We start from the raw sequence: 22247 nt of genomic DNA on the forward strand, positions 1-22247 counted from the left end.
TGTCTGACCTCACATCTACCCGTCTGACCTCACATGTACCCGTCTGACCTCACATGTACCCGTCTGACCTCACGTCTACCTGTCTGACCTCACATCTACCTGTCTGACCTCACGTCTACCTGTCTGACCTCACATCTACCTGTCTGACCTCACATCTACCTGTCTGACCTCACATGTACCTGTCTGACCTCACATCTACCCGTCTGACCTCACATGTACCCGTCTGACCTAACATCTACCCGTCTGACCTCACATGTACCTGTCTGACCTCACATCTACCCGTCTGACCTCACATGTACCCGTCTGACCTCACATGTACCCGTCTGACCTAACATCTACCCCTCTGACCTAACATCTACCCCTCTGACCTCACATGTACCTGTCTGACCTCACATGTACCCGTCTGACCTCACATGTACCTGTCTGACCTCACATGTACCTGTCTGACCTCACATGTACCCGTCTGACCTCACATGTACCCGTCTGACCTCACATGTACCCCTCTGACCTAACATCTACCCCTCTGACCTCACATGTACCTGTCTGACCTCACATGTACCCGTCTGACCTCACATGTACCTGTCTGACCTCACATGTACCCGTCTGACCTCACATGTACCTGTCTGACCTCACATGTACCCGTCTGACCTCACATGTACCCGTCTGACCTCACATGTACCCGTCTGACCTCACATCTACCTGTCTGACCTCACATCTACCTGTCTGACCTCACATCTACCTGTCTGACCTCACATGTACCTGTCTGACCTCACATGTACCTGTCTGACCTCACATCTACCTGTCTGACCTCACATCTACCCGTCTGACCTTCTTTCTAACCTTTTATTGTGAAGTGACCATGAGTCTCTTGAAAGTTTTAAACCAAATGTTTTATTATATCATGATGAACATCATAAGTGACTCGTGCTCCACTGAACTTCAAGTCTTCAGTCGACTCAACAAGTGATGAAAGAGTTTCTTCAACAACATTCAGATCAACACGTTTGTTTCAGGAGCAGATTTCTTCCATCATCACTGTCAGCACTTTAATGATGATTGACAGCAGCAACACAAGTGTGTTGGAGGAACACACTCACACACTCAGGTCACACACACACACTGAGGAACCAGAACCAGGAACCTCTGTGAGTCCAAATCCCAGGTACAAAGGTTCAGTGGAGGTGAAGAAGGTTTTGAGGCGTTTCTTTCCATCAGAGGAGACACTGTAGAAGATTAAATATCCAGGTTCACTAAAGTTCATCAACATTCCTACTCTGTGAGAAACTTCTTGACTCTTGATGACAGTTTCTTTCTTATCGTGACAGAATTTATATCCATCATCATCAGAGCAGCTCAGACTCCAGGAATAACGGTTCTGTCCAAACTCAGACTCGTCTTCTTTCCCTCCGTCTCTTCTGAGAGTCAGTGCGATAGAAGCTCCTCCTCTCCACTCCAGCTCCCAGTAACATGGTCCAGTCACAGCTTCTCTGCTCATCACCTGAAGACACCGGTGGAATCTGTCGGGATGGTCCAGATAATCCTGATCCTGCGTCACAAGTTCCACCGTCCTGTTGTCGTTGGACAGTAGGAGGCGCCGGTGTGCTGTGTCCGGGTCCAGTGAGAGTGGACGGAAGTCTGAGAGAAGAAGACACGAGAGGTGATGATGGTGGAAGAACTTTCTCTTCAACACAATCATGGACTCAGTGTCCCAGCAAGCCAGGGAGGGCTGCTCTGTTTGTTGACATCTAGTGGAGATCATCTTCAAAGTGAAGTCTTCTGAGACTGGGACCACCTCCAGAGAAGAACCAGGAGGAACATCCCAGAATCATCTTGTCACATTTGATTGACACCAGTGTGTCCATATCAAGTCAGCAGCTAAACTAGCATGTAGCTAACATGATGTTTCTTCATGTACTTGAAACATCTCTGTGTTCATCTCCACCATCATCCTGGACTTGATGAAGCTCCATCAGCAGATTCAAGTGTAACAATATCTCAACATCACAACTGCTCCACTAGAAGCTGACAGAGTCAAGGAGTTCTCATCCATCAATCAAATCAAACTTACACATCTCCAATCCAGATGTTAACCTCTGTGGTCCACAGTGATGCAGCCTGGAGGAGGAAACATTGAGAAGATCAGATTCATTTGACTTCAGATGCTAAGTGGACGTTCTTTCATGACTGTGTTGACCACAACAAAGATGGATCTAGAAACACTCGCTCAGTCTCCACTGTCTCCTTGTTCTTCCACTGGTGTCCAGCAGGAGAACATGGAGAAGCTCTGAGAGTTGGATTCATGTGCTCAGTTCAGATGAAGAGTCTGAGCAGCGTCACACACTCACATCTCTCTGCTTCTGATCACATGTTCAGTCTGAAGATCTTTGGAGCTCAGTCAGTGAGTTCTGCTGCTCGTCCATACCTGAGAGTCTCCAGCCTCCAGTCTGGACTCTCCAGTCCAGCAGACAGCAGCTCCAGTCCTGGTCCTCCTGGATGATTGAAGCTCAGGTCCAGCTCTCTCAGATGGGACGGGTTAGATGTCAGAGCTGAGGCCAGAGAAGAACAACCTCCTGCTGAGATCTGACACCCTGACAGACTGTAATGAAGGAGAAACAGTTTCATTAAATCAGAAGAACTGAAGACATGATGTTCTGACCTGAGAGTCTCCAGCTGACAGTGTGGACTCTTCAGTCCAGCAGACAGCAGCTCCACTCCTGGATCCTGCAGGTCGTTGTGACTCAGGTCCAGTTGAGTCAGACTAGAGGACGGAGAGCTGAGGACTGAGGACAGAAGTGAACAACTTCTCTCTGACAGTCGACAGTAGATCAGCCTGTGAAAGAGACGGAAACGTCAACAAGAGACTTTTTCTCTATTTTGACTTGAAAGCCTTGATTGGAGGAAACACTGAACTCTTGACGTTCATAAGATCATCACATGATTGTGTGAACATTTGAAGACTTTGATTTCAATCAGGATCAACTTGATCAACACATGAAATAATGAAGTTTTCATCAGTTCAACACTTGATGTATAAATGATCACATGACTCACTGTTGTGAGAGGATTGATGTGTGTTTGTGTTTAATGTCAGTGTTAGTGTTAGTGTTGTGTAACTCCACTCACACTGGTGTTGTGTAACTCCACTCACACTGGTGTTGTGTAACTCCACTCACACTGGTGTTGTGTAACTCCACTCACACAGGTGTTGTGTAACTCCACTCACACTGGTGTTGTGTAACTCCACTCACACTGGTGTTGTGTAACTCCACTCACACTGGTGTTGTGTAACTCCACTCACACTAGTGTTGTGTAACTCCACTCACACTGGTGTTGTGTAACTCCACTCACAATGGTGTTGTGTAACTCCACTCACACTTGTGTTGTGTAACTCCACTCACACTGGTGTTGTGTAACTCCACTCACACTAGTGTTGTGTAACTCCACTCACACTGGTGTTGTGTAACTCCACTCACACTGGTGTTGTGTAACTCCACTTTGACCTGTTGTGTGACTCATGTTATTTGACTTGTGTTGTGTGAGTACTGTTGTGTGACTCGTGTTGTGTGACTCGTGTAGTGTGACTTGGGTTGTGTGACTCGTGTTGTGGGACTTATGTTGTGTGACTTGTGTTGTGTGAGTACTGTTGTGTGACTCGTGTTGTGTGACTCGTGTAGTGTGACTTGGGTTGTGTGACTTGTGTTGTGTACTTGTGTGACTTGTGTTAGTTGTGTAACTCCACACACACTGGTGTTGTGTAACTCGACTTTGACTCGTTGTGTGACTCATGTTATTTGACTTGTGTTGTGTGAGTCGCGTTGTGTGACTTTTGTTGTGTGACTCTTGTTGTGTTGTGTGAGTCGTGTTGTGTGACTTGTGTGAGTCGTGTTGTGTGACTTGTGTTGCTTGACTTGTGTCAAGTGAGTTGTGTTGTGTGAGTCTTGTTGGGTGAGTTTTGTGGTGTGACTTTTGTTGTGTGACTTTGTTGTGTGACTTTTGTGGTGTGACTTTTGTTGCGTGACTTTTGTTGTACGACTTTTGTTGTGTAACTTTTGTGGTGTGACTTTTGAGGTGTGACTTTTGTGGTGTGACTTTTGATGTGTGACTTTTGTTGTGTGCCCTTTGTGGTGTGACTTTTGATGTGTGACTTTTGTTGTGTGCCTTTTGTCGTGTGACTCGTGTCGTGTGACTTGTGTTGTGTGATTCATGTTGTGTGACTTTTGTCGTGTGACTTGTTTTGTTGTGTGAGTCGTGTTGTGTGACTTTTGTTGTGTGACTCTTGTTGTGTTGTGTAAGTCGTGTTGTGTGACTTGTGTGAGTCGTGTTGTGTGACTCGTGTCATGTGAGTTGTGTTGTGTGATTTGTGTTGTGCGACTTGTGTTGTGTGATTTGTGTTTTGTGATTTGTGTTGTGTGACTTGTGTTGTGTGATTTGTGCTTTGTGATTTGTGTTGTGCGACTTGTGTTGTGTGACTTGTGTTTTGTGATTTGTGTTGTGCGACTTGTGTTGTGTGATTTGTGTTTTGTGATTTGTGTTGTGCGACTTGTGTTGTGTGATTTGTGTTGTGTGACTTGTGTTGTGTGACTTGAAATATTATACATGACCTGAAATATTCTTCACCTTCCTGTTGTGTTCATGAAATATCAACTTCTAGAACCAAGTTCATGAGTCGAGGAAAAGTCATTCAAATCCTTCTCAGAGTGAAAAAGGTTTCATGAAGAAACTTGAATCCATTCACTGTTTACATCCATGTGTGTGTTTGTGTTTGTTTGAAATGATGTTCTGACCTGAGAGTCTCCAGGTGACAGTGTGGACTCTTCAGTCCAGCAGACAGCAGCTCCACTCCTGGATCCTGCAGGTCGTTGAGACTCAGGTCCAGTTGAGTCAGACTAGAGGACGGAGAGCTGAGGACTGAGGACAGAAGTGAACAACTTCTCTCTGACAGTCGACAGTCTCTCAACCTGTGAAAGAGACGAGTGTCGTCAACAAGAGGATTGATTTGTGTTTATATGAGAAACAAACACAAGATAACATAAGGAAAAATAAAAAGAGTCACAAAACAAACAACAATGACAAATGAAAATAAAAGGTTGTTACATGTATATTGATCATAATAACACATCATTGATTCTATTTCTATTCACTTACTTATCTCAGTGTTTTTTTGTGTTTTCTCTCAATTGTTGTGTCGAATTCTTTTCCAGAGTAAAAATATCTTCAATTTAATCAAGACACTGATACAATCGTGAAGATTCACTTCAGTCAATTTATTCTATTTGTTTTTTAACCTTAAATTCAATATGAACAGGTTTACAAAGTTATTATTCATAACAGTGTCAGGTGTGAGTGTGAAGGTGTTGCAGGTAATACAAGCTCAAACAATGTGTGTGTGTTTGTCACTCACACTCCTGCACTCTCTCAACATTGTTGTCTTCATTTGAATGTTTACAGTTAGAAAATTCCAGGTGAATTCTCTCCATCTTTGGATCCAGTGGATCTATGTTGTGACACAGATGGAGTTTCAATCATCCTCCGTCACATTCACCTTCATTTCTTCTCCCATGTTTGCTTCACATGCACTGAATTACTTTCAACTTTTGAAACATTTGTCAAAGTTTTCAAAGTTTTCCTCCATCATTGTTCAAACATGTCGTTCCTTTAAATCTCCAGGTTTCAAATGTTTTCTCTGTAGTTCCAGGTTTGACTATGGAGGCCTAGGAGGGTCAAACCTGGATTTACTGTCACCTTTCATTGATATTTGAAACAATCTTCCATGTTTGAAGACAATACTTTTGGCAGAGATGGACTCGAGTCAACGACTTGGACTCGAGTCCAACTCTGGTCGCACCTATCAGACTCGTGACTCGTGATTTGTGACTCCAGTACACTGGGACTCGTGAAGAGTGACTCACTACTGCACCTGGTTAAGTGATTCGTGACTCAAGAGTCGACCCAGACGAGTCATTTGTGACTCGAGCGTCGACTCAGTTATTTGAGTGAGTCTAAAGTCAAATCATCTTCTGGTCACTGATCCATGCTGTGAGTTTTTATTGAGTGAATCTCCTATAGATGGTTCATCTAGTGACTAGAACATGGCTTCAGACTTGATTGACAGGACTATGTTGATGGTTCAATGTTTTATAATAATCAGTGAAAATCTAATGGTTTTCATACAAGTCATGAGTTCATTGAATCTTCTGGTGTTTTTCATTTTCGCTTCAGACTAACTGATGTCGAAACTTGTTTCTACTTTGAATATTCTTTGTATTATTGTGAAGTTTGCAGTGGATTTAAGTTCATGTGTTCATGTTATTTATTTTATTGTGAAACGTTTTTAGTTTTATTTTGAAAGTCCACTTCCTCTCTGTTTATCTCACAAGAGTTCAAAAGTCTAAGAATCAAATGTGTTTGAATGGATCTGAGATCAGTAAATATGTGTCAACATACTGAACAGCACGACCCAGCAGAAGAACAAATCAAGTTCAAGTGTGAGAACCTGCTGAAGACTGAGGTCACTTAGAATCATCTGCTTCATTGAAGAACTCACTGGAGACTCAACTTTGACTCTCTGGAGTCTCACCTCTGACTTTCACATGTTCTGAAGCTGAAGACATGATGTTCTGACCTGAGAGTCTCCAGGTGACAGTGTGGACTCTTCAGTCCAGCAGACAGCAGCTCCACTCCTGGATCCTTCAGGTCAAGGTTGATACTCAGGTCCAGTTGAGTCAGACTAGAGGACGGAGAGCTGAGGACTGAGGACAGAAGTGAACAACTTCTCTCTGACAGTCGACAGTTTCTCAGCCTGTGAAAGAGACGAGTGTCGTCAACAAGAGGATTGATTTGTGTTTATATGAGAAACAAACACAAGATAACCCCTGAGTTATCTATCATAACCTCAGGTTCTACGAGTTGGTGCGAAGCCCTCCAACGGCTTCGCTATTGGTTTACCCCGAGGCACCGCCTCGTCTCTGAGAAAGCTTAATGAACTCGCCACCCAGCAGGGGGCAGTCCACTTCCTATAAAGGCGGGAAGCACCCGCCGCACTTTCTCCAACTGAAAACTCAGCGAGAAGGGCGGCCGCTGGGCGACGAGGTTGGAGGGCTTCGCACCAACTCGTAGAACCTGAGGTTATGATAGATAACTCAGGGGTTCTACGTCATTGGTGCTCCGCCCTCCAACGGCTTCGCTATTGGTTTACCCAAAAGGCGAAGCCTGACGGGATAAATGTACCCCCAGCTGGACGCTGCTCCTGGAGCAGCATCGCTAGGGCCCCGCCGGCCCAGGGTCCAAAACCACTTGAGCCGTGGGCCCTGAGGGGGGCACAGCAGCGCTCAAAACAGTATGAGCTACTGATCCCGCCGTTACGTCGAGGAGATAGGCCTTAGCGAAGGTAGACGTGGACGCCCAAGAGGCAGCTGAGCAGATATCCTCTGCTGCCACACCCCGCAAAAGAGCCACTGAGGCTGCCACGCCACGGGTGGAATGTGCCCTCAGACCGCTAGGAGCGGATCCACCCGCTGCTCGGTAGGCCCGGATAATGGCCGATCTCACCCAATGAGAGAACCTCTGGGGGGAGACCGCTCTCCCCGCCGGCATCTACCGTGGCAGACAAAGAGGGCATCAGAGCGCCTAAACTCGGCCACTCGCCGCAAGTAACAGGCCAACGCCCTCACTGGACACAACAGGTGGAGACGTTCCTGACCCGGGTCCGAGTGAGGCGGCGGGTGAAAGGCCCGCAGCGTGAAGATCGTCGCCCGGAACAAGGAACTCAGAATCTTCGGGCGGAACGCTGGGTTAGGACGCAAAGACACCGAAGACTCCTCGACGCCAAAGGAAAGACACTCAGGGCTAATGGAGAGGGCACAAAGCTCACTTGCTCTCTTCGTGGTTGTTAGTGCCAGAAGGAGCGATACCTTGAAAGACAAGATATCCAGTGGGACTTGGTCAAGAGGCTCGAAGGTCGGGCCTGTGAGAGAGTCCAGTACCAACTGGAGATCCCACTGAGGGCTGGAAGGCCTTGCAGGATGTCGAAGCCTGCAGTCACCCCGCAGGAAACGTGCCACCAAGGGGTGGGCGCGAACCGAAGCACCCTCAAAACCGACATGCCTCGTCGCTATGGCTGATGCGAACACTCTCAGTGTCGCCACAGTCCGCCCGTTATCCAGCAAATGTTGCAGGGAAGACAGGATAGCGGAGACCAAACAAGAGCTGGGGTCCAAGGACCTGTCTGAACACCAGCGGGAGAATATCCCCCACTTTGAGGCATAAAGCCTGTGTGTTGACGGGGCCCGGGCGTTCTCCAGCGTGTGGAGAACGTCCGGGTCCAAAGTCCCGATCAGCTCGTCCCGTGCAGGAGCCACACCTTGAGAGGCCGGCCCAGCACCGGGGGCGCTGTCAGAGTCCCCCCCGCCTGACACAGGGCAGCGGGGCCCCAAGGGATGGCCCACGGGGCCCCGACCGCCATGCGCACCAGCTCTGGGAACCAGAGCGCCCCCGGGGAGTCTGGTGCTACTAGAATTAACCTCAGCCCCCCCCGCCTCGTCCTCCGAATCAAGGGGAGAAGGAGCCGCGGAGGAGGGAAGGCGAACAGCAGACCGACCGGCCACCTCGAATGGGCTAAAGCATCCACGCCTAGTGGGGGGCAATCCGAAGCCCTGAGGGAGAACCAAAGAGGGCATTTGAAGTTCTCCTTGCTGGCGAAGAGGTCTGCAACCGGGTGACCAAATCCAGACCAGATCTCGCTTGCCACTGCCTCGGACAGACCCCATTCGTCCTGGATGGCCCCCCTCGACAGTCCGCTACTGCATTCAGCTCGCCCGGTACGTGCTGGGCTCTGAGCGAAAGCAGGTGACAGTCCGCCCACAGCCAAATCTTCTTTGCCACACTCAGAAGGGCTGGGGATCTGACTCCACCTTGGCGATTTACGTACGCCACAGCGGTGGAGCTGTCTGATAGTACTAGGACGTTGGACCGTGACAGTTGGGGAGAGAGGTGAAGCAGGACATTGTGAATCGCCTTCAGCTCTAGCCAGTTTATGTGTCTGAGCACCGGACTGCTCCAGACCCCACTGGCGTAGGCCTGACCCGAGGTGCCTCCCCAACCTGTCAGAGAAGCTCCTGTAAACACTTGAGTGTAACGAAGGACGCAACCCAATGGAACTCTCCGCCTGAGGTTGGCGTGAGAGTTCCAAAACTGGATGTCCTGCAAAACCCGAGCGGGAAGGCGCACTTTCCGACCTCTTTCCCGCTTGAGGTCTAGCTTGAGACGACCAAACCATCTCTGAAGCTCCCTCATGTGCAGCAAGCCCAGCCGAACAACCGTGTGGGCTGCCGCCATGAGCCCCAGGAGGGACATAACAGTGCCTGCTGTTGTCACGTGACACCAAGCTTCAAGCAACTGTGTTGTCAGTCGGAGAATGGGCTGGATACGCACGTCCGGGAGGCGCGCGTATCCTTCCTCCGAGTTCAACAGTACCCCCAGGTAAACTAACTGTTGAACTGGAGTCAGAGCGCTCTTGCTGAGGTTCACTGTGAACCCCAGGGTGGCAATATGGCTCAACACCTTCTGTGTGTGAGCGTAACTTTCTGCCTCTGACCTGGCAAGGATCAACCAGTCGTCCAGATAGGTCAAGATCCTTACCCCACTCACTCTCAATGGCTCCACTGCCGCTTCCACACACTTGGTGAAGGTCCTGGGTGCCAGAGAGTAGCCGAACGGGAGTCAAGTGTATTGAAACACCCGACCCTCGGGCGGCGAAACGCAAGTACTTTCGATGTCTCTTGACTATCGGTATGTGAAAGTACGCGTCGGTCAGGTCGATAGATGTCATCCAATCTCCTGGACTTACACCTGAAAGCAGTTTCTTGACCGTCAACATGCGAAACGGGCGGGTAGCTATGAACTTGTTCAAATAGCTGAGGTCCAGAATGGGCCTCCAACCCCCGGTCTTCTTCGCCACGAGGAAGTACCGGGAGTAAAACCCTGTCATCATCTCGGCTGCAGGGACCAGTTCTACGACCTCCTTCTGCAGCAGAGTAGACACCTCGTTTCTCAAACAGGATAATTTATCCTGCTCCGCCATACGCGTCCAGAGAATCCTTGAAAAACGCGGGGGTTGACGGGCAAATTGTAGGGCATAGCCCCGCCTGATTACTCCCCCCAGCCAAGTGGGTCTTAGGAGTAAAACCAGGCGACTCCAAGCCGAATAATGTTCTGTCAGAACCGCAGCCCTGGCGAACCTTGGGTAGTCCTCCGCCCGCCCCCCAAGGGCGGGCCGTAGACGAAAGGGCATCACACAAGCCGCGTCTCTATCTCTTGAATCCACAGAGCATGTACTCGAGTTGGATTCACTAGAACCCCCGCTCTTATACATAAAAACCGGCTCTGTGGGAGAAGCGCGCAAGTGCGCGTGAGACACCTCAGATGCGCGTCGTGCGTGCTCCCTTCCCCCCCCGGAAGTCTTCCCAACTCACTGAGCACTTCTTAGTGTCACCGGAGCTGACAAAACCCGCGATGTGGAGGAATGTGCTGGAGAATTAACCCGGAGCTGAAGTGAGTTAGGTCGCGCGCGCGTCGGCACCGCATCACTCACCCGGTCCCGTACATTCTCCAGCCCCGCTGAGCCTGTCGAGCGCACCGCACAGGAGAGCCATGTTGTTTGCGAGGGAGACCACCTGCGTCCCCCCCTTGTAGGATCTGTTAAACAACATTGCCGTCAACCTGTCTTCAGCTCTAGGCAGAGCTACAGGGCGGCCTGGCCACAGTCGAGCTCCCGGGTCGAGGGCGGCACGTACCGTATCCGAGGGCTCCGGGACACCGCGCCGCCAGTCCACCCCGTCCACACGGCAATAGGGTCCGTAGGATCCTACGGGAGGCCCTGAAGCCATGGGAGAGGCAGACTCTCGCCGCGCGTAGCCCCAGATCTCGTCCAGCTTAGGACAGATAACCCCCGGAACCGTAGGCCTGCGCGCTTCGTTCCGCCCGACCTTCACTCCGCATGTAAACGGTGGTGGCGCGAGTGGAGGTGCGGGGGGGAGCTCGACCTCCATAAGGTTCGCCGCGGCGGTGAATATGCGCGGCAGGACGTCAAGCGGGTAGCGAGGAACCGGCCCGGCTCCCCCGACCGCTTCGAACAGGGTGCTCGGATCCGCCTCATAACACCGCCAGTCGTCCTCCTCATCGTAGTCGGCCCACGACCTGGCTGGAGGACGCGACGGGCCTCGTATGCTCCCCGTCTCCTCCGGACCTCCTCTGGAAGCATACGGCAGGCCCCACAATCCGCAAACGCGTGATCTGGGCCTAGACAGACGAAGCAGAGAGCGTGTGTGTCCCCCCTCCCCAGGGGGGTGTCACACGTTAGGCACAAAGACACATCTACGTCCACGTTCATGCTCACGTCCGCCATGCTGTATCCAGGAGCTTTCTCGCTGAGTTTAAAATGGAGAAAGTGCGGCGGGTGCTTCCCGCCTTTATAGGAAGTGGACTGCCCCCTGCTGGGTGGCGAGTTCATTAAGCTTTCTCAGAGACGAGGCGGTGCCTCGGGGTAAACCAATAGCAAAGCCGTTGGAGGGCGGAGCACCAATGACGTAGAACATAAGGAAAAATAAAAAGAGTCACAAAACAAACAACAATGACAAATGAAAATAAAAGGTTGTTACATGTATATTGATCATAATAACACATCATTGATTCTTTTTCTATTCACTTACTTATCTCAGTGTTTTTGTGTGTTTTCTCTCAATTGTTGTGTCGAATTCTTTTCCAAAGTAAAAATATCTTCAATTTAATCAAGACACTGATTCAATCGTGAAGATTCACTTCAGTCAATTTATTCTATTTGTTTTTTTAACCTTAAATTCAATATGAACAGGTTTACAAAGTTATTATTCATAACAGTGTCAGGTGTGAGTGTGAAGGTGTTGCAGGTAATACAAGCTCAAACAATGTGTGTGTGTTTGACAATCAAGGAGTCGACTACTTCCACTATACATGGACTACTATCAACCTTCAGCTAATGCCAACATGACTGACCAAATGACTGATGTAGTTCAACATATGGAGGACAGTGAGCTGAGACTATGGTATCCCATCCAAGGACGACAGCCCCTCCATCAGCCCCACACAACAGCTCAGGAGCCCATGATGGTTCAAGTCACTTCCCAACGGACATTTCTAGATTCTCTCATGTTAGACACGAAACACAAAGAGAACTCAAGGCTCCTCTTGTTTTCCGTGGGGATGTTCAGACAAAGTTGAGTTGGAAGAATGGCTCGAGTTGATGGAAGATTATTTCAAGAAACGTGATGTTCAACTGGAGAGTCGGGTCGAAGAAATTCTCACACATTTAAGGGCTCGAGCTAAAGAGTGAAGTTTGGGATAGAAATGGAGAGATAGATGTTGCACGCCGTCCTCACGCTGTGTATGGTCTCTTGAGGAAACATTTTTCTTCCGAACGATATTCATGGTGCCTTTCGTTCAACTCTCACAGATGAAGACCCGTTTGACTACTGGCTCCGCCTCAATAAAGCTGCTGCAGTCGCCACAGGTTGCTTGTGGGAACAAGGCAAATGTTTGATCACCCAGAGCTGGCTCTCACATTCCGGTCCATCCTTTGGATAAATGGTCAGCCGTGAAGTGCAGGACGAGTTGGATGAATTTCATAGACTAGTTTGAAGACACCAGCCAAACATAGTGAAGAGGTGAACATGGATAGAGTTGAAGTTAACCTACAGCAGCCTGTGAACCACCTGAGAGACAGCAGCCAGTTGATCAAGACTCTTCTACAATGGAGAGGTTGCTGGGGTTGTTGGAAAAGATGCTGCTGCAGAACCAGAGTCAGAACCAAGTTATGGTTCTTTCTCAAAACACAAAATGGATTGTGTTGAGGCAACTGAATATGTATATATAGAATCTGTTTGGACGACAAGCCTTTCAGATTATAGTTTAAATTAAATTATAGTTCAACTTATAGTTATACTTATACTTATACTTATAGTTATACTTATAAGTATAGTTTAACTTATTCTTATAGTTATACTTAAACTTATAGTTATACTAATAATTATACTCTCCTTCACTCCTCCACTCCTTCACTCCTCTATTACTCTACTCATTAAATCCTCTACTCCTTCACTCCTCTACTCTCCCACTACTCTACTCCTTCACTCCTTCACTCCTTCACTACTCTACTCATTAAATCCTTCACTACTCTACTCCTTCACTACTCTACTCATTAAATCCTCTACTCCTTCACCCCTCTACTCATTAAATCCTCTACTCCTTCACCCCTCTACTCTCCCACTACTCTACTCCTTCACTCCTTCACTACTCTACTCATTAAATCCTTCACTACTCTACTCCTCCAATACTCTACTCATTAAATCCTCTACTCCTTCACTCCTGTACTACTCTACTCATTAAATCCTCTACTCCTTCACTCCTTCACTACTCTACTCATTAAATCCTTCACTACTCCTTCACTCCTTCACTACTCTACTCATTAAATACTCTACTCCTTCACTCCTCCACTTATTCAATCCTCTACTCCTTCACTCGTAGTATAACTACACGTACGAGTACTACTACAAATACTAGAACTACTACGAGTACTACAAATACTAGTACTACTAAGAATACTAGTACACGTACTAGTACTACAAGGAGTACTACAAATACTAGTACTACTAGGAGTACTACAATTACTAGTACTACTACGAGTACCACAAATACAATTACTACTACAATTAATACTAGTACTACTAGGAGTACTAGCACTATGAGTACTCATACTACTACGAGTACTTATAGTACTACAAGTACTAGTACTAAGAGTAATTCATAATAATAATAATAATTTAATTGTGTAAATTGTAAAAGTGTGTTATCATAACAAAGTTATCTGAAGACACTTTACAGTTGAAGTAATACTCTAGTGGAGAAAGTAAAAACAGATCAATAATAAAGTACAGTGTGGCTGGAGCAGGAAAAATGTGCTTTTAGAAGAACCTGGAGCAGAAGTAAACAGTTGATGAATGAAAACAAGAGCGTCCAGGTTTACTTGTTGAACAAAGACCAAGGTGACACGATTGATCAGGTGAAAGCAATCGTGGATAAACGAACACATGACTTCCTCAACCAGACCCTGCGATGGATCACAGATTCACTGATGCACTGAGACAACAATGTTTTTAGAACCTATGAAGAACTCAAAGACAAAATAAAAAAAACAGGAACCATTGCTTAAAACTGTAAAGATATATCAAAAAATAAATGTCATTTGTTTCATTGCTTGATGGTCTAGTGGTATGAACCTCGCTCTTGATGACTGAGGTCCTGGGTTCAAAACCCAGAGGTGACATATGACTTTATATATATGGTTTGTTTATAGTCTGTGGAAAAGTTCTCTTTTATCTCTTCCATTCTTTCTTTTATTCCTCTTTTTCTACCCTTTTCCCCCGTTCATTTCAATGAGGAAACTCTTCAACTCAACTTTCAACTCCTTCCACTGTAACCTACTACTTCTGCTACTAATTCCACTACTACTTCTACTACTAATTCCACTACTACTTCTACTACTAATTCCACTACTACTTCCACTACTACTACTTCCACAACTACTACTTCAACTACTACTTCCACTACTAATTCCACTACTACTAATCCAACTACTTCTTCCACTACCAGTTCCACTTCTACTGATTCCACTACTACTACTTCCGGTACTACCAATTGTGTGAATGCTGCTTAGCATTCACACTGCATTTTCGTCCGGAGATGCGTGTGTGTGTGTGTGTGTGTGTGTGTGTGTGTGTGTGTGTGTGTGTGTGTGTGTGTGTGTGTGTGTGTGTGTGTGTGTGTGTATGATGTGGCTCTTTGCGGTAACAATGTAAAAAAATGTGGCTCTTAGGCTCTGACTGGTTGGCCACCCCTGCACTAGACCAACAAAATTCCTTGACAGCTGAAGAATTATCAGCCGTTTTTGGAGCACAAATCTCCGGTGGAATGAGCCAGAAAGAAGGCACAAAACCTCCTCTTCCTCAACTTGTGGACATCACTCAGTCTGACTCATTAACTAAAAGTGAAATAGCCAGACTGCAAGAACAGGACAACATTCTAAACATGGCGTTTTATTATGTCAAACGTCATAGGCGACTAAACACAAAAAATCTTCCAGTTAATCGCCCCAAATTCATTCAAAGGTCAGGTGTTGCGTGGTTTACATGACTCAGAGGTCGTCAGGGTCAGGCACGCACTGTGTCACTGGAGTGGACTGGAGAGTGACATCATTCAAATCATCAGTAAAGGGCTGTTTTCGCTGTGTTGTTGCTAAAACTCCAGAACCTGCATTTCGTGTCCCCCTTGAATGCATTCCAACAGCTGCACCTTTGGAATTGGTTTGCATAGATTTTTGGTCTGTGAGAAATCTGACAATCAAAGCGTGGATGTACTTGTTGTGACTGATCATTTCTCAAAAGATAAGCAGGTATCCCGTCGACTGGGTTCGCACCCTTTTTCCTCATGTTTGGCAGGACACCACGATAACCTGTTGATGTTGTGTTCCAGCATGCTCTCCCTGATTCCACTGTTGTTGACCATCATGACTTTGTGTCTCGGTTGAAGCAGGAGTTAGCCAAAGCTACTCAAATTGGCCAAAATCTACCCGCAGAGCTAGGGGCATGTCTCTTGCTGTTGGTGATCGGGTTCTGCCCTCTTGACAAATGAGCGATGAGTGATAGTGTAAACACATCATTCCTCTATAGACCTAATGCACTGTAGGAGCGAGTGACACTGTACCAAGATGGCCGCCCTGTATACACACCGCTCTAGTGGGCGGCAGCAGTCGATGCGGCGTCCATGTAAATATGTCTATGGCCTCGAGGACTGCGATGAGGTAGGAGGAGGAGATGCTCTGTGAGCATTAGTGTAGAAAAATATGTTAGAAACACCTTTTTCTTTCAATTGTCATATTTTATGTTCTTTGTTTAGTAGCAGTTTTATTGTATATGTTTGTTTAATTGCTTAGCGTTTAACTTGTTTAAATTGTGTGGTGTTTCTAGAGCGAGAGCAACGAGTGTGTGAGCGATCCATCCTCAAACAGTATTTTGATTTATGTGCAGAATCCTACAAATAAAAGACGAGTGATCCACGCGCAGCTTTGACTCTCTGGAGTCTCACCTCTGACTTTCACATGTTCTGAAGCTGAAGACATGATGTTCTGACCTGAGAGTCTCCAGGTGACAGTGTGGACTCTTCAGTCCAGCAGACAGCAGCTCCACTCCTGGATCATTCAGGTTGTTGAGACTCAGGTCCAGTTGAGTCAGACTAGAGGACGGAGAGCTGAGGACTGAGGACAGAAGTGAACAACTTCTCTCTGACAGTCGACACCTGCTCAGCCTGTGAAAGAGACGAGTGTCGTCAACAAGAGGATTGATTTGTGTTTATATGAGAAACAAACACAAGATAACGTAAGGAAAAATGAAAAGAGTCACAAAACAAACAACAATGACAAATGAAAATAAAAGGTTGTTACATGTATATTGATCATAATAACACATTCATTATTTTTCTATTCACTTACTTATCTCGGTGTTTTTGTGTGTTTTCTCTCAATTGTTGTGTTGAATTCTTTTCCAGAGTAAAAATATCTTCAATTTAATCAAGACACTGATTCAATCGTGAAGATTCACTTCAGTCAATTTATTCTATTTGTTTTTTAACCTTAAATTCAATACGAACAGGTTTACAAAGTTATTATTCATAACAGTGTCAGGTGTGAGTGTGAAGGTGTTGCAGGTAATACAAGCTCAAACAATGTGTGTGTGTTTGTCACTCACACTCCTGCACTCTCTCAACATTGTTGTCTTCATTTGAATGTTTACAGTTAGAAAATTCAAGGTGAATTCTCTCCATCTTTGGATCCAGTGGATCTATGTTGTGACACAGATGGAGTTTCAATCATCCTCCGTCACATTCACCTTCATTTCTTCTCCCATGTTTGCTTCACATGCACTGAATTAGTTTCAACTTTTGAAACATTTGTCAAGTTTGGAGACTATTTTTGAAGGAGGTTGTTTCTGAATGTTATTTTCTGTTCTATTAACACTGGTTAAACTTTTCATTTTCTTCATTTATGTTCAGCTTTCACGCTGGATTTTGGGGACAATCCTAAAATAAACCCTGTCTGTGCCTGAGGGAGAAACATACAGTTGTTCATTCCCTGTTTGTGTGTTTGTGTCCACGACACATGTTCAAGTGTTTGCTCATGAAATTCAAATATAAGTTGATGTTGTTTCAAAAAGTGACTTTAGAAAATGATGGATTTACAAAACAACGTGAAAAAAAAACCATGAAGAGAGAAAGGAAGTTGGAGTTTCTCAGCCTGAATAAAATGAAGAAGGAAATCAAACATTCATGGTTCATATCAGAGATGTTTCAATGATCCACTTACAGAACTTCATTTGAAGCTTGAACCACCGACAGAAGCCTCTCAAGAACCTCCTCTGAGGTAGAGTATTTCTTCAGGTCAAACACTTTCAGATGTTCCTCTGAGGACAGTAAGATGAAGGCCAGGCTGGACCATTGAGCAGGAGACAGTTGATCTGTGAGGAGACGTCCTGATCTTAGCTGCTGTTGGACCTCCTCCACCAGAGAAGTGTCCTTCACTTCATTCAGACAGTGGAACAGGTTGATGATCCTCTCTGGAGACACATTCTCACTGATCTTCTTCTTGATGAGCTTTGCGGTGTCCTGATTGGTCCAAGAGCTTCTTCCTGTCTGTGTCAACAAACCTGTCAGGAGACTCTGGCTGGTCTGCAGAGAAAGACCCAGAAGGAAGCGCAGGAACAAGTCCAGATGTCCATTTGGACTTTCTACAGCTTCATTGATGGTTCTCTGGTAGAACCTTTCGATTGGAAGTTTGTTTCTAAACATTCTTGACAGTCTGGATGGTTGCTGTGAATCAAGCAAGTTGACTCCAGACTTGATGAAGTTCTGGTGAACATGAAGAGCAGCCAGAAACTCCTGAAGACTCAGGTGGATGAAGCAGAACATCTGGTCCTGGTAGAGTCCTCTCTCCTCTCTGAACATCTGAGTGAAGACTCCTGAGTGAAGTGAAGCAGCTGTGATGTTGATGTCACACTCTGTCAGGTCTGATTCATAGAAGACCAAGTTTCCTTTCTTCAGATGCTCAAAAGCCAGTTTTCCCAGAGACTCCATCATCTTCCTGCTCTCAGGATCCCAAACTGTGTCTGTCCCAGCTGCTCCATGGTACTTCATCTTCTTGACTTTGGACAGAACCACCAGGAAGTGGATGAACATCTCAGTCAGGGTGTTGGGCAGCTGTCCTGTCTCTCCTCTCTTCAACATGTCCTCCAGAACTGTGGCAATGATCCAGCAGAAGATCGGGATGTGACACATGATGTGGAGGCTTCGTGAGGTCTTGATGTGAGAGATGATGGTGCTGGTCTGCTCCTCATCACTGGACCTCTTCCTGAAGTACTCCTCCTTCTGGAGGTCAGTGAACCCTCTGACCTCTGTCACCATGTCCACACACTCAGGAGGGATCTGATTGGCTGCTGCAGGTCGTGTGGTGATCCAGAGACGAGCTGAGGGAAGAAGATTCCCTCTGATGAGGTTTGTCAGCAGGACGTCTACTGAGGTGGACTCTGTAGCTGCTGTCAGGACCTGACTGTTGAGGAATTCCAGAGGGAGTCGAACCTCGTCCAGACCATCAAAGATGAACAGGACCTGGAGTCCTTCAAAACTGATGAGATCTTTGGTTTCAGGAAAGAAAAGATGAACAAGTTCCATCAAACTCAACTTCTTCTCTTTCAGCAGGTTCAGCTCTCTGAAGGTGAAAGGAAACATGAGGTGGAAGTTCTGGTGGGCTTTGTCTTCAGCCCAGTCCAGAGTGACCTTCCGTGTCAGGAGGGTCTTCCCAATGCCAGCCACACCCTTCGTCAGCAGGCTTCTGATTGGTGGGTCTCTCTCAGGTGAGGCTTTAAAGAGGTCTTCTGTTCTGATGGTAGTTTCTGGTCTGGTCTGGTTCCTGACGGCTGCTTCGATCTGTCGGACCTCGTGCTCCTGGTTGACCTGGTCTGTGCCCCCCTCAGTGATGTAGAGCTCCGTGTAGATCTGATTCAGAGGAGCAGAGTTTCCTGCTTTAGCGACCCCCTCAGACACACTGTGGAACTTCTTCTTCAGGCTCCTCTTCAGTCGTCTTTGACGCTTTCCAGCATGACTTCCTGAAGAAGAGAAGTCACATGAAGCTCAAGATTCTAGAAGATCAATCTTCTCATCAGCTGCAGGAACTTCCATCACAAATTGACTTCAAGACGTCATATTCAGCAGGTTGAAGGTTCAAATCCTCTTACTTCCCCACAGGCGACCAGCAAGCTCCTCCTGCTTCATGCTCCTCAGGAAGTTCAGGATGATATTCAGGAAAGCTTCTCTGCTGCTCCTCATCGGCTCTTCACACTTCAACTCCTCCTCTTCCTCATCATCAAGGTGTTTCTGCTCACCTGGTCTGAGAAACTTCTTCACTCTCTCCAGTTCCTCCTTCACCAGGGTCATGACCTTCTCCTCCAACAGCTGAAACACACACATGTGACTAGAGGCAGGTCTGAACTTTCTTCACGAGCAGGACGTGATATTACGTCTCTTATTGACGTCATAGAAGGAAAAATTCAATTTAAATCTCATCTTCTCTCCAGAACCAAACAAGAGTCTCAGCCACACCAGACCTTCTGGTTCATGTAGGAACAGCTCAAGTGTGAAGCTGACAGATGCAGGTGTCCAGTACTCAGAGCTTCATGAAGCAGCAGAAGCAGCTGCTGTAGTTCGCAAGTGAAGCTGAAGAACGTACCTGAATCGTGGACTCCACATCTGTCTGATGCTGCTGGACACACTGGAGAACATCTGAGACCTGCTGATCCTCTCTGTGAAGAACATCAGGTAGTCGATAAGTTCTACTTCTACAATGTCACCAATGATCTGAGCAAGACTTCATGGCTTCAGTTTGTTGCTTCTTCTCTTGGATATTGACTTTCTTTCACGACTGTCTGCAGCACTTTTGACTAACAGTTCATGAGCAGTTGGTATCAGTGGAGAAAAGAGAGAAGAAAACCTCACCTGTCTCCTGAAGACTCTTGTCCACCTTTGAAATCAATAAGATGTTCCATTGATGCTTCACTCTTCAGAGACTCACAGTTGAGTTCAGACTCTTCTTGTTTCTCCTGGTAGATCCTGAAAGAGACACAACTCTGATCAACACTTCTGTCGTTCACCATCTGACCAGTAGATGTCATGTTGCTCCTGTTGTCTCTCACCTCTGACGCTTCTGTTCACCTTTGAAGTCAATAAATCTTCCCATAGACCAGTCACTCTTCAGAGACTCACAGCTGGGAGCAGGTCCAGGTCCAGGTCCAGGTCCAGGTCCAGGTCCAGGTCCAGCAGATGTACGTAGCTTCGAGCTGAACACACACAAGTTTCAGTGAGAAGAAGATTCCAGTATTTGTAGGTGTGACAGAGACGTGATCTTCTCACCTCTGAGCTCTGGTCTGACTGTCATGGTCTTCACCCAGAGGAGGTTTAGAGGCAGGATCTTCCTCCTCTGTGTCCACACCTGCACACAAACACAACAGCATCATCACTCGTCATCATTGTGTTGTTGATACTATAATAAAACCTCATCAGTACAAACAACATGTTGTTGCTCAACCACACATTCATGTGTTCACTCTCTGATACTGACTGATGTAACAACTTGTTCAGTAACAAGCCTGAGAGGATCATTGAATCTTATTATCTCCTCACTGGCTTGTCGGATCACAATATGACTCATGTTGCAAGGAAGTTGACAAAAAACAGGTTTACTTACCAGCAAGAGATAATTAAACATTCCTATGGAATAAGGAAACGGGACATGAATGCATTTAAGGAAGAAATAATCCAAACTGATTGGAGTGATGTTCTACTCACAGATGATATAGAGGCCTCTTGTGAATCATTGTTAGATGCCATAAATAGAATTAAAGAAAAATACACCAAAACGTTCAGAAATGGACACCCCAAGGTCAACCTGCCTTGGTTCAATGACAACTTGTGAAAACAGCACTAAATCAATTAATGATGGACGAGTTTTTACTTCGTAACAAATGAGTGAATGAACCAAAGAAGGCAAAGGCCAACTTTTTTTATGGACATTATCAAAGAAGGAAAGGGAATAGACTGATGTGGAGGAACATTAATGAATTCACAAAGAGAGAGCCGGATCAGGTAACTGGACATGAATTGAAAATACATAGAAATTTAACCAGTGATTGTAATGAAATTACCTCTGCATTTAATAATTATTTTATTGAGTCAGTGCAGAATCTATCACATACATTTGGTGCAAGAATTAAAGACATAGCAGCACCAAATTATACCAAACCTGTTTTTAAGATAATTAAAGTACTATGCTAAGCTGTGCAGTGTCCCTGTTAAATAAAGGAAAAAATCGAATGTATTCACATTGATTCATTTATTCACCTCACTCTTGATTCATGTATTAACTTCACTCTTGATTCATTTATTCACCTCACTCTTGATTCATTTACTCACCTCACTCTTGATTCATTTATTCACCTCACTCTCGTATCATGTATTCTCCTCACTCTTTATTCACCTCACTCTCGTTTCATGTATTCACTTCATTCTTGATTCATTTATTCACCTCACTCTTAAATCATGTATTCACCTCACTCTTGATTCATGTTTTCACCTCACTCTTGATTTATTTATTGACCTCACTCTCGTATCATGTATTCACCTCACTCTTGTTTCCTTTATTCTCCTCACTCTTGATTCCTTTATTCACCTCACTCTTGATTCATTTATTCGACTCACTCTTGATTCATTTATTCACCTCACTCTTGATTTGTTCATTCACCTCACTCTTGATTGGTTTATTCACCTCACTCTTGATTCATGTATTGACCTCAGTCTTGCTTCATTTATTCACCTCAATCTTTATTCATGTATTCACCTCACTCTAGATTTGTTAATTCACCTCACTCTTGATTCATGTATTCACCTCACTCTTGATTCATTTATTCACCTCACTCTTGATTCATTTATTCACCTCACTCTTTATTCATGTATTCACCTCACTCTTGATTCGATTATTCACCTCATTCTTAATTTATGTATTCACCTCAATCTTTATTCACGTATTCACCTCACTCTTGATTGTTTAATTCACCTCACTCTTT

General features: G+C 45.9%; 1 protein-coding gene across 1 annotated transcript; it reads right to left on the minus strand.

Annotated features, from left to right (window-relative positions):
• Positions 1–868: 868 nt before the first annotated feature.
• On the minus strand, positions 869–20614 carry LOC148064532 (protein NLRC3-like). The gene is made up of 12 exons (XM_087809662.1): positions 20539–20614; positions 20322–20465; positions 20125–20238; positions 19859–19931; positions 19368–19584; positions 17444–19238; positions 16216–16389; positions 4785–4958; positions 2657–2830; positions 2423–2596; positions 2069–2115; positions 869–1635 (listed from the first exon to the last, which is right to left on the minus strand). Exons 2-12 carry the CDS (start codon positions 20363–20365, stop codon positions 1094–1096), a joined length of 3528 nt encoding a protein of 1175 aa, XP_087665788.1. The 5' UTR covers positions 20366–20465; positions 20539–20614; the 3' UTR covers positions 869–1093.
• Between the last annotated feature and the right edge of the window lie 1633 nt (positions 20615–22247).

The sequence above is a fragment of the Callionymus lyra genome, chromosome 15 (genome assembly GCF_982586985.1).
Source record: "Callionymus lyra chromosome 15, fCalLyr1.hap1.1, whole genome shotgun sequence".
In the NCBI taxonomy this organism is placed as follows: domain Eukaryota; kingdom Metazoa; phylum Chordata; class Actinopteri; order Syngnathiformes; family Callionymidae; genus Callionymus; species Callionymus lyra.

What these genes read in the sequence shown, in the direction of transcription:
- LOC148064532 (XM_087809662.1), bottom strand. Translation starts at nt 20,365, where the DNA reads ATGGGAAGATTTATTGACTTCAAAGGTGAACAGAAGCGTCAGAG. An exon ending in TGCTGGTCGCCTGTGGGGAA is followed by an intron (nt 19,239 to 19,367) that starts GTAAGAGGATTT and finishes TCTCTTCTTCAG; the next exon opens with GAAGTCATGCTGGAAAGCGT. An exon ending in TGTCACCTGGAGACTCTCAG is followed by an intron (nt 2,831 to 4,784) that starts GTCAGAACATCA and finishes TCTCTTTCACAG; the next exon opens with GCTGATCTACTGTCGACTGT.